The sequence below is a fragment of the Mauremys mutica genome, chromosome 2, assembly GCF_020497125.1.
Source record: "Mauremys mutica isolate MM-2020 ecotype Southern chromosome 2, ASM2049712v1, whole genome shotgun sequence".
Classification (NCBI taxonomy): Eukaryota; Metazoa; Chordata; order Testudines; family Geoemydidae; genus Mauremys; species Mauremys mutica.
This window is the reverse complement of record NC_059073.1, coordinates 202,359,806-202,373,508: the sequence shown is the minus strand read 5'-3', so window position 1 is coordinate 202,373,508 and position 13,703 is coordinate 202,359,806. Positions and strand designations below refer to the sequence as shown.

At 37.9% G+C, this 13,703-nt stretch overlaps 1 protein-coding gene across 3 annotated transcripts in view; it reads right to left on the bottom strand.

Moving 5' to 3' along the window:
* VPS41 (VPS41 subunit of HOPS complex) overlaps nucleotides 1–13,703 on the bottom strand; it is a 162,283-nt gene that overhangs the window by 53,470 nt on the left and 95,110 nt on the right. For all 3 annotated transcript variants that reach the window (XM_045007071.1, XM_045007072.1, XM_045007073.1), the window contains 4 exons: nucleotides 12,774–12,871; nucleotides 9,425–9,554; nucleotides 3,677–3,792; nucleotides 1,997–2,053 (listed from right to left, as the gene is read on the bottom strand). In XM_045007071.1, coding sequence (XP_044863006.1) covers nucleotides 1,997–2,053; nucleotides 3,677–3,792; nucleotides 9,425–9,554; nucleotides 12,774–12,871 — 401 coding nt within the window. The remainder of the gene's footprint in view (nucleotides 1–1,996; nucleotides 2,054–3,676; nucleotides 3,793–9,424; nucleotides 9,555–12,773; nucleotides 12,872–13,703) is intronic.

The following is a 13,703-nucleotide window of genomic DNA, read 5'->3' as shown; positions in this document are numbered from 1 at the left end:
TTTATTATCTAAAAAGCACTAAATCATGCCAGTGCTATTCAAGCTACTTTAGAGATCTGTCTGCATTTACATAATAAATCCTATCTCAAGAGTTTACCCCATTACTCAGCTGTAAATTATCTGCTGTGCCTCAACTGAGACACTACTTCGTACTTCGGCCATTAAAAAAAAAAGCATCCATTTATTATCAGATGTGATCACATCAGTGCTCAGAGATGATATCATCAGAGCTTTACACAGGTGAAGCTGATGGGACTACACACAAGGCTCACTGAACAACTTACAATAACACGGAAAGGGGCTGAGGGTCCTAACTAGTGAAGGAACTATGTAAGGGATTCTACTATAGTCGTGCTTAGATTGGGGTGGCAAGTAGAGGCCAGTATGGGAAAAGCGTATGGGGACTGGATTTGTACTTATGCAGATCAGGTGACCCTAGCATCCTGTGTAAGTGGTGCTGAAGGGGTGTGGCCACTATGACAACCTACAGAATCCTTGGGAGGAGCTTAGTGTTACATGACCCTGTCCCCTGCTTAACTGTGTATGCTGAATATATTTTGCCAATTAATCCCTGTGGAACTTTACCTGCTTTGGGCCTGATCCAAAGCCCAGTGAAGTCAACTGGAATTCTTCCATTGATTTCAGTGGGATCTGGATGAGGCCCAGCAAGCTAATAACTGTGGCTGCATGTGCATTAATTGGATTTCATCCTAACCTAACACATTTTACAAGCCATATATCAATAGAGCATTTCCCCTTTTACTTTCTGGCCAGGACTTGCTTTCCAGTTTCTATATTTCTTCTGAAAAGGCCACAGGCAACTAAAGTATGCAAGGAACTGAACTACCTGCCTGTTACATTCTGGTGATGCCATCAGCTCTTAAAGGGGAAAACAGACTTTTGCATTCAGCTGGGACAAGTAAAACACTTTCAGGCTATTTCTAAAATGAATTTATTTGTAAATTTCAGGGTACACTGAAATTTACAAATAATTTACACTGAAAGACTGTGAATGGCTTGCCAACTACAAAACCAGTTTCTCCTCCCTTGGTTTTCATACCTCAGCTGCTAGAAGAGGGCCTCATCCTATCTGATTGAACTAACCTCATTATCTCTAGCATGCTTCTTGCTTGCATATATATACCTGCCCCTGGAAATTTCCACTACTTGCATCCGATGAAGTGGGTATTCACCCACAAAAGCTCATGCTCCAAAACATCTGTTAGTCTATAAGGTGCCACAGGACTCTTTGCTGCCTTTACAGGGTACACTTGCAATTTAACAATGAATTAAAAATCTCAATCAGTGCTTTGTGCTTATTCTTTAAATACCACATTTCACCTTTAAAAGGTCAGTCATCAACTCAATATCTAAGTCAATTAAAAAAAAATACTTTTTGATTGTACTGGTTTTGGATGATTCACAATATTTTCCTATTTTACAAAATATCGCTATTTCTCCTTATTGCTGTGTGTAAGACCACACAAGCAACAGGGAAAATAACTATACAGGGGTAAACAGTGACTACTATGTAAAAGGCAGGGATTTTTTAAAATAGCTTATGGGAGTTAGTGCCCATTTCCCATTGAATTTAAACAGGCTTTAGTGTCTACCACCTTCCATAGGTCCCTTTGATCATCCTAGCCAAGAAGGTATTGTCTTACGCAGAAAGTAAAGCTGAAAAAGAAATTCGTTTTTCTCTAATGACTTTCAAGTACTATAATATTAGTTGTTACCCAAAACAACAGCAGGTAACAAAACAAAACAAAAACCAAAAAAACAGTAGTACAATTTTTAAGTTCACCATTTTTTTCTTCCATTCTGTGCTTTGGGACTGACCTCAGGAACCTGAACATTGGTTGGAAAGTGTATAACTATTGTCTGGAATAATGTTGACAGATGAATATAATAACCAACATTCCTGTGATGAATATAAAGCACCATGCAGTGTTCCAAAGAGCAAAAAATATTTTTATTTTGAAGATTTTAAACTTACCAAAATCCTGTGTTTTTTTATGGTCTTCTGACTGATCTCAGCGGCCATCAAAGCCTCCTATATTCATATGATAGAAAAGTGACATACAAGCCAGATATACAAAACTTCTACAGAGAAAGCTCTAGAAGTGAATAAATCAAACCCTTTTTATTGTGCCTTGTGTTTGAAGCACTAGAATTTTTAATGCCATGGTTGGATGAACAGCTTAGAATTCATACTCAAACAAAAGCAGTCAACCAAAAAGAAAACTACTTTTGTTTTCATATGGGTTCACTCCACATTAGTATATTAGGATCAAATTTCAAGACTATGACACAATATATAATGCAATACCATTGGTTAATGTTCAAACAAAAATCCTCTGCTAGAAAACCTATATGAAAAATCTGTTTGAGAAAAGATACAATTTTTTTTTATTATACTCAACCAAAATACCTTCTCCAGACAGAATGTTTTTTTCATTAAGTTTAATTTGCAGTTCTTCCTTTAACTGCTTCAAATGTGCAGAAACAGACACGGCTTTTTAAAAAGCAAAATGAAAAAAGTGAAAGCTTAATTTAGATGACAACACAAGCCAGTCACTGATTATTAGCCTAGGAGGGCTTTCACCAAGACACACACAGCTATCACTTGAAAGGTGCTTGAGTCTTGTGGGACCCACTGCAGTGTTCTGCATAACTACAGAACTGCATTCCAAATTTTGAATGTATTCCTCAGAAGAAACAAATCCTATGGAGGTTTTCAAGATAATCTGCATCAGGGATATCAAAATTTAGTTAACCATGGAAATACGCACCGAATGGGGATGAGACCTATGTTCTTTTTTCCTAGACGTCTGTTTTGAATTTGACTTTAAAACACATGCATTAAGCTCATTAGTAAATTTAAATTAACCTTTGCAAATTTATTTAAACAGCCTACAAAGTCCTCTGATTCACTACGGGAAATCAGAAACCAGAAAACTTGGGTATTGCATTAATATTGCCTAAAAGGTTCCATTTAAGGACACATTGCAAATTCTGGAACCAATACTAGGTGCCTAAAATCAGTATTTAGGCACCTAAATAAATGACCAGATTTTTTCAAAGAAGCTGAGCACCTTAGTTCCTAGTGTAGTCACTTACCACTGCCGGTGTTCAGCAATTTTCAGAATCTGGCTACCTTAGGAACCAAAAATTGTATATTTGGTCCTAAATTATTTAATACTTTAAAAACCATGCCACATATAAAAGAAACTACATCTTAGCTGGAGCTGTATGTGTTACCCTAATATAGCAACCCTCTTTCAATATCTAATGCCTCAGAATGGTAACTTCTGATGCACCTAAAGTGAACCTCTTTTCTTTAATCAGTTTGGATGGACGCACAACACTCAAAGAATATCTGATTCCCAGTTCATTTCTCCAAAGCCAAATAGCATTGCTAATTTTAGTGACATCTAAAACATTTTGAATTGGACACAGACACCCTTTCCATCAACTACACATTTAGGCTCCCATCTTGCAAAGATTTACACAATGGACCGGCATGTCTGAGTAAAGCTACACACATGCTTATGTGACTGAAGGATCAGGAACTAAGGTTAAAATAAGGCCTTCCCAGTCATATGGGATGGCAACATTACTATGGAGAACAAGACTTTCAAACATAAGAAATTAAAGATAATGTGATAAAAATTACTTCGTATTTCTTCTTTTCAAGAAGCCAGTCAATGTGGTCATCTTGGTCCCGCTCTTTAGCCACAACAATATCTCTTGGACTAATAATGTAAAACAGCGATTCGCCCTCTGAATGCTCTGCAAACACATGACATTTTATTATTTTATTTTCCTAAAGAAAAGCCTTGCATTTTAGTTCATCTTTGGGAGGAAAAAAAATGAATAGAGATGCAACCAAGACAGCAAGAATATGACAATTTTGGGTGCTGTATGCTCCAATAAATTAAAACTGATTTAAACAGCAAAATAGCTTTCAAAACTCACCACAGCTTATTGAAAATTCTGATTCATCCTTTATGTATAAATGTTATGATGGTTTAGAACACAGAGTTATACTGTCAGAGGACTATTATATGACTTAGTCTGCAATAAACCCACCTTCCCCATCAAAGTCAAGGCCATCAAAAGCATAAGTGATAGATGCCATAACCCCGGGGGACTTGGTACATCATTACAGCAATGCATTTGCAATGCTGTAATTTAAGTGTGTATATATATACATACATACATATACACACACACACACACACATACATACACACACACACACACACTTAAATTACAGCATTGCAAATGCATTGCTGTAATGATGTATGAATATATATATGGCATTCACCAACAGTTTAAACCCTTAGTTTGATTAAGCTTCATGTAAAAATTCACTCGAAAAGGTAAAATCTTGCATAGAAGATGACTGCTCAAAAGTGTATTTCTTTCCCCAAAGCCTGGAAAAAAAATCTCAATATTTTGTAGACACAGGGATGAAATTTGCCCTAACGCTATCTATATCTACACACACACACGCACTTATACACCTGCAGAACAATTTTTGTACACAGTATATTCTAAACCATCAAAAAGTTCATACATGACAGATGAATCAGAATATTCATTGAACAGTGGAGCACCATAGTGGGGACCAGTTTTGTGTTTGGGCACAGGTATAAATTCTGTGATGGGAACACAATGGCTTGGAGACTGGCAGAGGGTATACTGCATTTGCAATTACTTAAGGGTATAGATGTGCATTCAGGTTTGGCAGGCCTACTTTGATTTGAAGTTGACTGTATGAGATACTTGCTGCTGGCTAAGATGTTTAAATCAGACTCGGCCTTGAGACTCCAGAAGGAACCATTATGATCAGTGCTTAATTTGTAATGAAAGAGGGGCTGGGATTCAAACAATTTTTTTATATTTATAACTGATGCAGCAAGCCTAGAGATGCCAGGGCTCAGCTCTGGCACAAAGCACGCACAGATTATTATCCTCCTGCATAACATAGGCTATATAATGTTACCCAATTGTTTCTGCATCAAGCCCATAACTTTTGTTTGAACTAGAGCATGCCTGTTTAGAAAGACAACCAATCTTGATTTGAAGACTTCAGGCAATGGAGAATCCACCACATCCTTAGGTAAGTTGTTCCAATGATTAAACTGCCTTCATTGTTAAAAAATTGTGCCTTACTTCTAGTCTGAATTTGTCTAGCTCCAGCTTCCAGTCATTGGATCTTGATATTCCTCTGTCTGCTGGATTAGAGAGTCTTCTACTATCAAATTTCCTCTCTGTATAGGGGACCATTAAGAGTCCTTGTAGCTCTTTTTCTGAACCCCTGCCAAATTTATAAATATCCTTTTTGAAGTGCGGACACTAGAACTGAGCATAGTATTCCAGGAATGGGATTATTTTGCCATATACCAAGTAATGTAACCTCCCTAATCCTACTCCATATTCCAAAGGATCACTTATAGTCCTCTTAGCCACAACATCGCACTGAGAGCTCATGTTCAGCTGGTTATCCATCAAGACCCCCACATCCTCATCAGAGGTGCTGCTTTCTATGGGATATCCTTCATCCTGGAGATCTCAAATATGACCTTGGGAAGTCACCTAGGATGAGATTTTTTAAGTTATTTAGGTGCCTATAGATACAGATAGACTCTCTGTAGGATTTTCAGAAATGCCTAGCCATCTAACTCCTATTGAAATTAGGTGCATTTAGATGCCTAAATACCTTTAAATAGCTGGCCCTTAGTGTCTCTGTGCCTCAGTTCCCCATATGTAATATGGGGATAACAGCACTTCCCTACCTCACAGAGGTGACGTGCAGATAACACGATGGATAAAAATCTATGTTTTCAAAAATGGAATGTAAATAATATTTTTATTTAAATTAAATGCAATTTTTAAATAAACTTATTTAAAATTAAATTTGAAATGATCACAAAAATTATTACTATCCTGTTCTGTAACTATTGTTCTTTGAGATGCATTGCACATGTCCACTGCTCTTCAGGTGCGTGTGTGCCCAGCGTACCAGAGCCAGAGTCATTTTTAACTTAGTCCAGGCAGTGCATGTGCCTTCACATATTCACATTGCTAACTGATGGTATAAAGAACAGAGCTGCCCCTGACCTCTCTCAGTTCCTTTTGACTAGATAGACTCCTACATCGCAGGTAAGGAGGATGGGCTGAGGAATGGACATGTGCAAAATTTCTCAAAGAACAACAGTTATACAACAGGTTAGCAACTGTTTTTTCTTCTCTGAGTGATTGCACATGTCCATTACACTTCAGGTGACCACAAGCAGTTCAGACTAGAGGAAGGTTTGGGAGTCTAGCTGAACAACTGAAGAGCTACTCAACCAAATTTGACATGGTTTCTGGATTGCTGGGCTATAGCATAGTGCTTTGTAAAAGTATCCACTGATGACCAAGTTGTAGCTTTACAAATGTTTCTTAGAGGTACTCGAGTCAGAAAAGCCGCAGAAGCTGTTAGGGATCGTGTGGAGTGAGCTACAAACCTGCTTGGTGGAGGTACTATGGCTGTGTCATAGCATAGACTTACGCAAAATGAAATCCACCATTATATCCTCTGCATAGAAACTGAGAGGCCTTCCATCCCCTCTATAACTGAAATAAACAGCTGGTTAGACCTTCTAAAAGATCTAGCTCTGTTCAAGTAAAACATTAATGCCCTTCTGATATCCAATGTATGAAGCCTCTCTTCATTCTTATGAGAACATGGCTTAAGAAAAAAGGATGGTAGGTACACGGCTTGATTAAAGTGGAACTTCCAGACTACTTAGTGAGGGACTTTGAATGAGGACATAAATATACTTTGTCCCTACAAAAAAAAACCATGTATGGAGGGTCAGCAACCAAGGCACGTAACTCTGTCACTCTCCTCATGGAGGTAATGGCCACAAAGAATGCTACCTTCATAGACAGATGTAACAAAGAAGTGATGCCCATTGGCTCAAAAGGCAGACCTATTAGCATTGCCAGTACCACACTGAAGTCCCGGAGAGTCGTGGGATCTGCTATTATAGATGTAAAGCCTGACCAAACCCCTTACGGGTCTAATGGTTATAAGGTTAGAGAACACTGATCTGCCCTCTGTCGGTGGGAGGAACGTGGAGATAGGAGCCTGATTGTCTTCATAATGGCTCAGGACCTGCTAGGTGACTTTGCAGGAGGAGGAACAGTAGAAGACTTTGAAATGGGAGATATACCACAGGGATTCCAAAAAAGTCAGTCGGGTGGCATAGGACCCCAGCCATAACTGTTCCATGGGTCTTGGCCTCTGGAACATCTTCCAGTCAGATAGGTACAAAGCTCTTCCTGATGGTGGCGATGACTGATGCGGCTTCCTGTCATGGAAAGGTGGTGCATACAAGGTAACCTTGGACTCCAATTCGTATCCAGAGTACTCTGACTGCCACAGTGGTGCCGTGCCACTCTGTGCCAGACAATGCCAGTACTGAGACTTCAGTAAACAAATCCACGTGCTCAAACTACCAATCACTGATGGAAATGAGGGGGTCCTTTACTACATTGATCAATTATACCAGGTGGTAAAGGCAAATGCACTGCCCTGATGGATCTGCTACAGGAAAAATATCTTCTCTGGCTCTGGTGCACTGGGCATACATACACGTGAAACAGAATGGACATGTGCCATCACTCGAAGAAGAACCTACATTAAGTCTTAAACTTATAATCTACTAAAATAATTTACATTGCTTAAATTAAATAAAAAAAAAATTAAGCTGTACGTGCTTGCCACCAAGTTTTAAAAAAAGCCACACCACTGAACTTGTAGAAATCACTGGCTAAACACCTGGAAGAAGAGTTTGTTGAAGTGCTAAACAAGCTTTTGACAACAGTAGCACCTTCTACAGGTGCACAGACAACATTTTCTTTATTTCAATTTATTCAGCTAGGTCAGTTTAATGACTAGTTCATTCAAAGCTAAGGAACCAATTGGGAGTTGAAAAAGCAGAAAAGCTTGTTTTCTTCTTCCAATCTCTATGAAAAAAGTATAGGTGCAAGAGGGTAAGATCTACTAGTTTTAAAATCCCGAAGAATATGGTGACCAGTTCAATTCATTTACTACAGACAATACTTCCTCTGTTTAAGAAAGTCAGTTAGTTTTAAATGCAAAACATGTTTAATACGCTTTATGATAAGCTTTATTTTTCTTATGTATCCAGCACTTAAGGTAGTTTTATTTAATAAAAAACTAAAATGCTACGTTAGTGTATTTTTAATTTAATTTGAATTTCCTTCCACACAGAGCTTGACACATCATTCACCATTTTCTAACATTATAAAAAAAAATCATCTGAATAAAGGTAAATTAAGCTATATAAATCTGCATAGATATAGTGTATTCTCCTGGTTAGCAGGAAGAAATACCAAAATTAGGGTAAAGACTATATTTAGTTTCAAATCAACATGTTTTAATAGTTACCAACTAATGGGAATCAATCTTTCTTTAGGAAAATAACTTAAAAGTACCAATGTAAAACACAATTAAGATCAATGATTTAAATCAAGGTTTCCTGCTTGCTGATCTAAATCGTGATTAAAATAGGTGATTTAAATTGCTTTGATTTAAACCAATCCACCCTGGAGGTTCAATACATTAAAGATCACGAGGAACACAGATTCTATGGTAATGGGGGCCATAGAAGTATCTCAGATAGTATCACAAGGCATTCTCTGGCTAAGTCAAATGCCTTACAAAAATTTAGGTAAGCTGTTAGTGCAGTTACCATTAATCAGCCAAATGTGTAATCTCATCAATAAACTATATCAAGTTGTATTACAAGTCCTAGATTTCTATTAAGCCTGTTGACCAGCATTAATTATGCTACCCTCCTTTCATTCTTCATTGATGGCATCCCATATCCAGTATAGAATAGAAGCCCTAGTCATGGACCAGGAGTCCATTGTGCTACGTTCTGTACAAATGAAGAAAACAATTATTTGACAACATTAGTTAATAGAGGTTAACCCAGATGTTGCGGACAAACCTCATTGGCAGCATTGGTACAGATGGCATTATTTTTTGGTTAAATGTATAACTTAATATATGTAATCTACGTAATTAAAGATTCTCAGCATATAATACCTACAGGATATCCAAGCAAATGCAACACAGCCCAGGGAATGTTATGTTGGAACTTTAATTTTTTAATATCTTGACATTTTGTAATTTTAACTTAGCAACCTTAGCACTGCATTAAGTCATGTTTGTGCAGTATACAGAACAATTGCCATAGATAGATATTGACAGAGGCACTAGAGAATAGGATAGCAATTTAATGGTCTGACTTCTACAAGAGTAATTAGGCAAGGCTATTATTACCAAAAATAAAATAAACAAAACAAAAAACTAACAAGAGTCATTGAAACTTCTCACCTAAATGATAATCTCTACATTCGTTTTCTTGGAATCCTCTAACAGTCAGAGCATCAGAGGAGATCTCCTCACAAGATTCAGGTAGGGGTTGAATAATATCCAGTCTAGGTCTTGCACAACATTCCATTTCCTAGGAAAAATTCAACCAAAAAAATTTGTGTTATGCAATGTGTCTTCTTTATATCAACTGATGGTCACCTGAGAACAAGATTTAAATACAAACTTCTGCCACTGAGTTTTCCAGAAGGATACCCATTGTTGACAATAGACATGGCCAAATTGTCAGTATCAGACTTAACTTCCCAGTTCTCTGTAGCTATGACATGGTTATCACCACAAGAAACAAACAGCTGAGATCTTCCTTCACTGTGTTTAATGGATGTATACAATTATATCACCATTTGAGGAGAGTGGAGTAAATTTTCTACACTGTAAACTTTCCACAAATATGCATTCAAATTTGAAATCAAATTTCAATTTAGCCATGTCTCACTACCCTTTCATGTTCACTTTTTGCAAACAGAGCTTCGTGAAAAGTGATTTTAGCTCAAATATTCACCAGATATGATCATCAAATTATGTGTTCAATTGTAAATTTTGCAGTTCATAATTTGTCCTGTTGATTAGTTTTGGAACATAGAATAGGATCATTACCATGTGATTTTTCTTTGGTTTTCCCTTAAGTTATGTAACCAACACAGAGCAAAATATATGTTACAAATGACTACACAATTCAAATTTTGCATTCTGTCAGCTACATAATTGCACATTAGTGATTCCACAGTTAAGGACACAGTGAGATTTGCACTTACATCAAAGATTAAAAATTGTTTGGTATGTATGAATAATACACTGTACCTTAACCAGACACACAGCAATTATAGCATGGAATTAATTTTTTAAGAATTCAAAATTAAATCAGTTATCTCAGACTGATTAAACAGATTTTTAAATGGGCTCTATCACTTTTTTGTGGGGGTGCATCCAACCTTATGTTTGGTCCTGTTAGCAAATAAAATTCCTGATTTTTGAGATTTGAAAAGTAGCTTACTTCTAGATGATAGCAAACGTTACTAATGTATAAATTTGTGATTTAACAGCACTACTCATATTTCTAATGGCATCACAATGATTGTCACCTAGTATATTTATCAACCAATGGATTTCGAGAATCTGAGTTTTCAGTTAAAAAAATAATTTAGTGGGCTAGATCTTTGGCTGTGTCCAATCCCTGCAGAGCACAGCCCCACAAAGGAGCAAGTTGCAGCAACCTGATTCTGGGCTTAATTGTATACTGGTGCCAGCCCCAGGTGTTTTTTTTTGAAGCAGGGTGGATTTCAGTCTAAATTTATCCTTCAAGCCTCCAGTCAAAGTAGGAGTATATTAATCTGAAAGTAATCTAGAATTCTTGATACACTGATGAGCTTGAGTAATGGGAATATAGGGAGTCTGTTGTGGATATTTTTAGGTGAAGTGGCATAAAGTTTGGGATTGGACTTTCACCTGTGATTAGTTATTCTCTGATTTTGGGGTTAGGGAAACTACTGGCTTTACAGCCTTGCATTTTTAATTATGCCAAGGTCCCAGCACTGCCACTTAAACAAACCTGGTTATGAATCAAACAATAAATAATGGAGTACTTAGTGACGATGCTACCTACGCTCTCCCATCAGCATAGGTACTCCACATCCGTGAAAGGGGGCCCTCTCGCTGATGCAGCACTGTCTACACCAGTGGTTCAATCAGCATAACTGCATTGCTCAGGGTGTGGATCTTCTACACCCCTGAGCAACATGTTTATACCGACGTAAGTCTGTAGGGTAGACCACAGCTAAGAAGTGGCCAGCTTAAGTCACTGGTTCAAATCTAATCCCAGTTTTTAATGACTGAAAGTTATTTGCCAGTCATGAAATGAGCTGGTGGGCTCATTAGTTCACAATAAACAGAATTCTACAACACAAATCATCACTGATGGTAACTGTCACCCTTGCTGGCAATCACAGCAGACACACCTAACTAATAGGTCCCTGAGATTGAACTACTTTATTCTCTCTTAAAAACATGGCCCTCTCCAGGTCACAGCAGAGGTGTATAGGCAGGACAGCAAGAGGAACCCTTCACAGCATCTGCTCGCCCTCTGTATTTTTGCTTTGGCCAATTAGAGAGGTTCAGTTTGATCAGCTTGGCATCTTTCAGATGCTCTGCATTCGTGTTTCAAAAAACACAAAAAACAAATGCAATTACATGAAAAATCTCTCTCTGGTATGATCTACTGTTGCTTGACCAGAAATTCTCTTTCCCTCCTTGTTCCCTGAAGCAGTCAGAATTTCTTTCACCTTTCCCATTTACTTCTTGCTTTATCCCCGCTCTTTTCCAATACTACTTTTTCATTAAGAACGACTTCCAATTTCCTTGCTTACTAGCATTTCACCCTCCCATTTCCCTTTTCATTTGTTACCTTGCTCTCTTTCAAAAGACTCTCTCTCACACCAGAGGAATTACTGTACTAGCTCTCTCGGGAGAAGCTGCTGTGGCATTTTTTAAAAATTTTTTTGGCCTTAAAATAAATAAATAATAATCTGACATCCTGCAATAGGGCTAGAAGCTAACCCTATTGATTTCAATAGATTTGAGCATTAGTTTGAGCCTACAGCATTTCATTGCCTAGCAACATGTGCACCCAGTTGCTTAAGGTTACTATAGCGATGACTGTCTAACACAGGCACACTATCAAAGAGATGATCAAGAACATCTGCCACTCTTATATCAGGGCTTCAAGGGCTTTCCTTTCCCCACTTTTTACTGTGTATTCTGAAACAAATATATGAAGCAGGCATGGATGCTTCCCTCCTGGTAGTGATGTTAATTCCAAGTGCTATATATTTACAAAAATATATAGTGCACAAAACAGATGTCTCAGAGGCGAAGGAAACAATCAACTGCCCTCCCAGTAATTTCCACTGCTTTGATCGCACTGACTTTTATTGTTAGAGCCGATCAACTTCACTCTCTCATTCCTGAAAACGCACAGTGTCAGCAAGTTGCCCCCCCTTTCAGCTGGATGTATCCTTCATTCCTTCTCATACACAAACACCAGAAAAGATTGAGAGAGAGGCTTTCTTTGTCCTCCCCAAGGAACAAAGGAGACCGGACAGCAGGGCCTCTAAAAGGTAAATACACTAGTCTTCAACATAACCTCTGTAGATCTTATTTTATAGGTCAAGGAAATCGATCCATTGTTCACTACAGACTAAGCTAATGAAGAATCATTTCACAGATAATCACTGTGTCTAACTTAAACCTGAGGAGGTTTTGCACTGCTGTGCAACTCTAACACCAAAGTAATTACCGTTTTCTCAGAAACCTCCTTTACGTATGAAAGTACAACAAGCTGGTCGCAGAGAGGTGCAAGTCCACTGATGTAGAATTCAGTATCGAACTGGAAAACTGCAACACAGGAAAGACACAGATTTATAGAAGAGCATGATCCACTCTCCAAGACAAACATGGATCAGATTTTCAGAGGTGGCCAGCTGTGCATGCTCAGCATCTCAAATAAATCCAGCCCAAGGTATATAACAAGCCTACAGTACCCCATGTTAGACTCACTGGGTGACAGAAGATTGCAACTTGCAAATGAAACTAAATTAAGGGTTAGGAAAAGAAACATCTTGGGCTCCATCATATGCTATCAATAAGACATTTGAAATAAGAGGGGTCATGTGGATTTTCAGTAGCTGATCGCATAATACAATAGGACGCAGAGCGAGAGGCAGAGATAGTGCAGTTTACAGAAAGCACTAAGAACATTTTCCTGTGGTCATTAAATTGTGGAAACTCACTTAGTGGTGTCCCCTAAAGCTATCGGTGTGATATATGAGAATCCTAAGATTATTATTTTATCATCAGCTTAAGCTTCAATGTGATTTTTATAAGCAGAATCAAGATTTTTAAAAAAAGAAAGAAAATGTTAGCTGATATTTCCTTCTTTGGCCTGATGTGTAAAACTGAACATGAATTTCCAAGACCACTTCTGAACTCAGGGAATTTGAATGCTGACTGTAATTGTGCTCGGGGATGGGGTTTCAAAAGACAGTTGAATGTTTATTTTTTTTAAAAAGTTTTGTTTCAGTATACAGTGAACCACAACAACATTTACCTCACCTGAAATGGAAATAAATTACCTTTCCCCCCCCTACTCAGTTTACATTTGTAACATTTAACATTAGGGAGCATATTGTTGCTTGTTCTCTCTTTGATCCTTGACCACCACATGGGT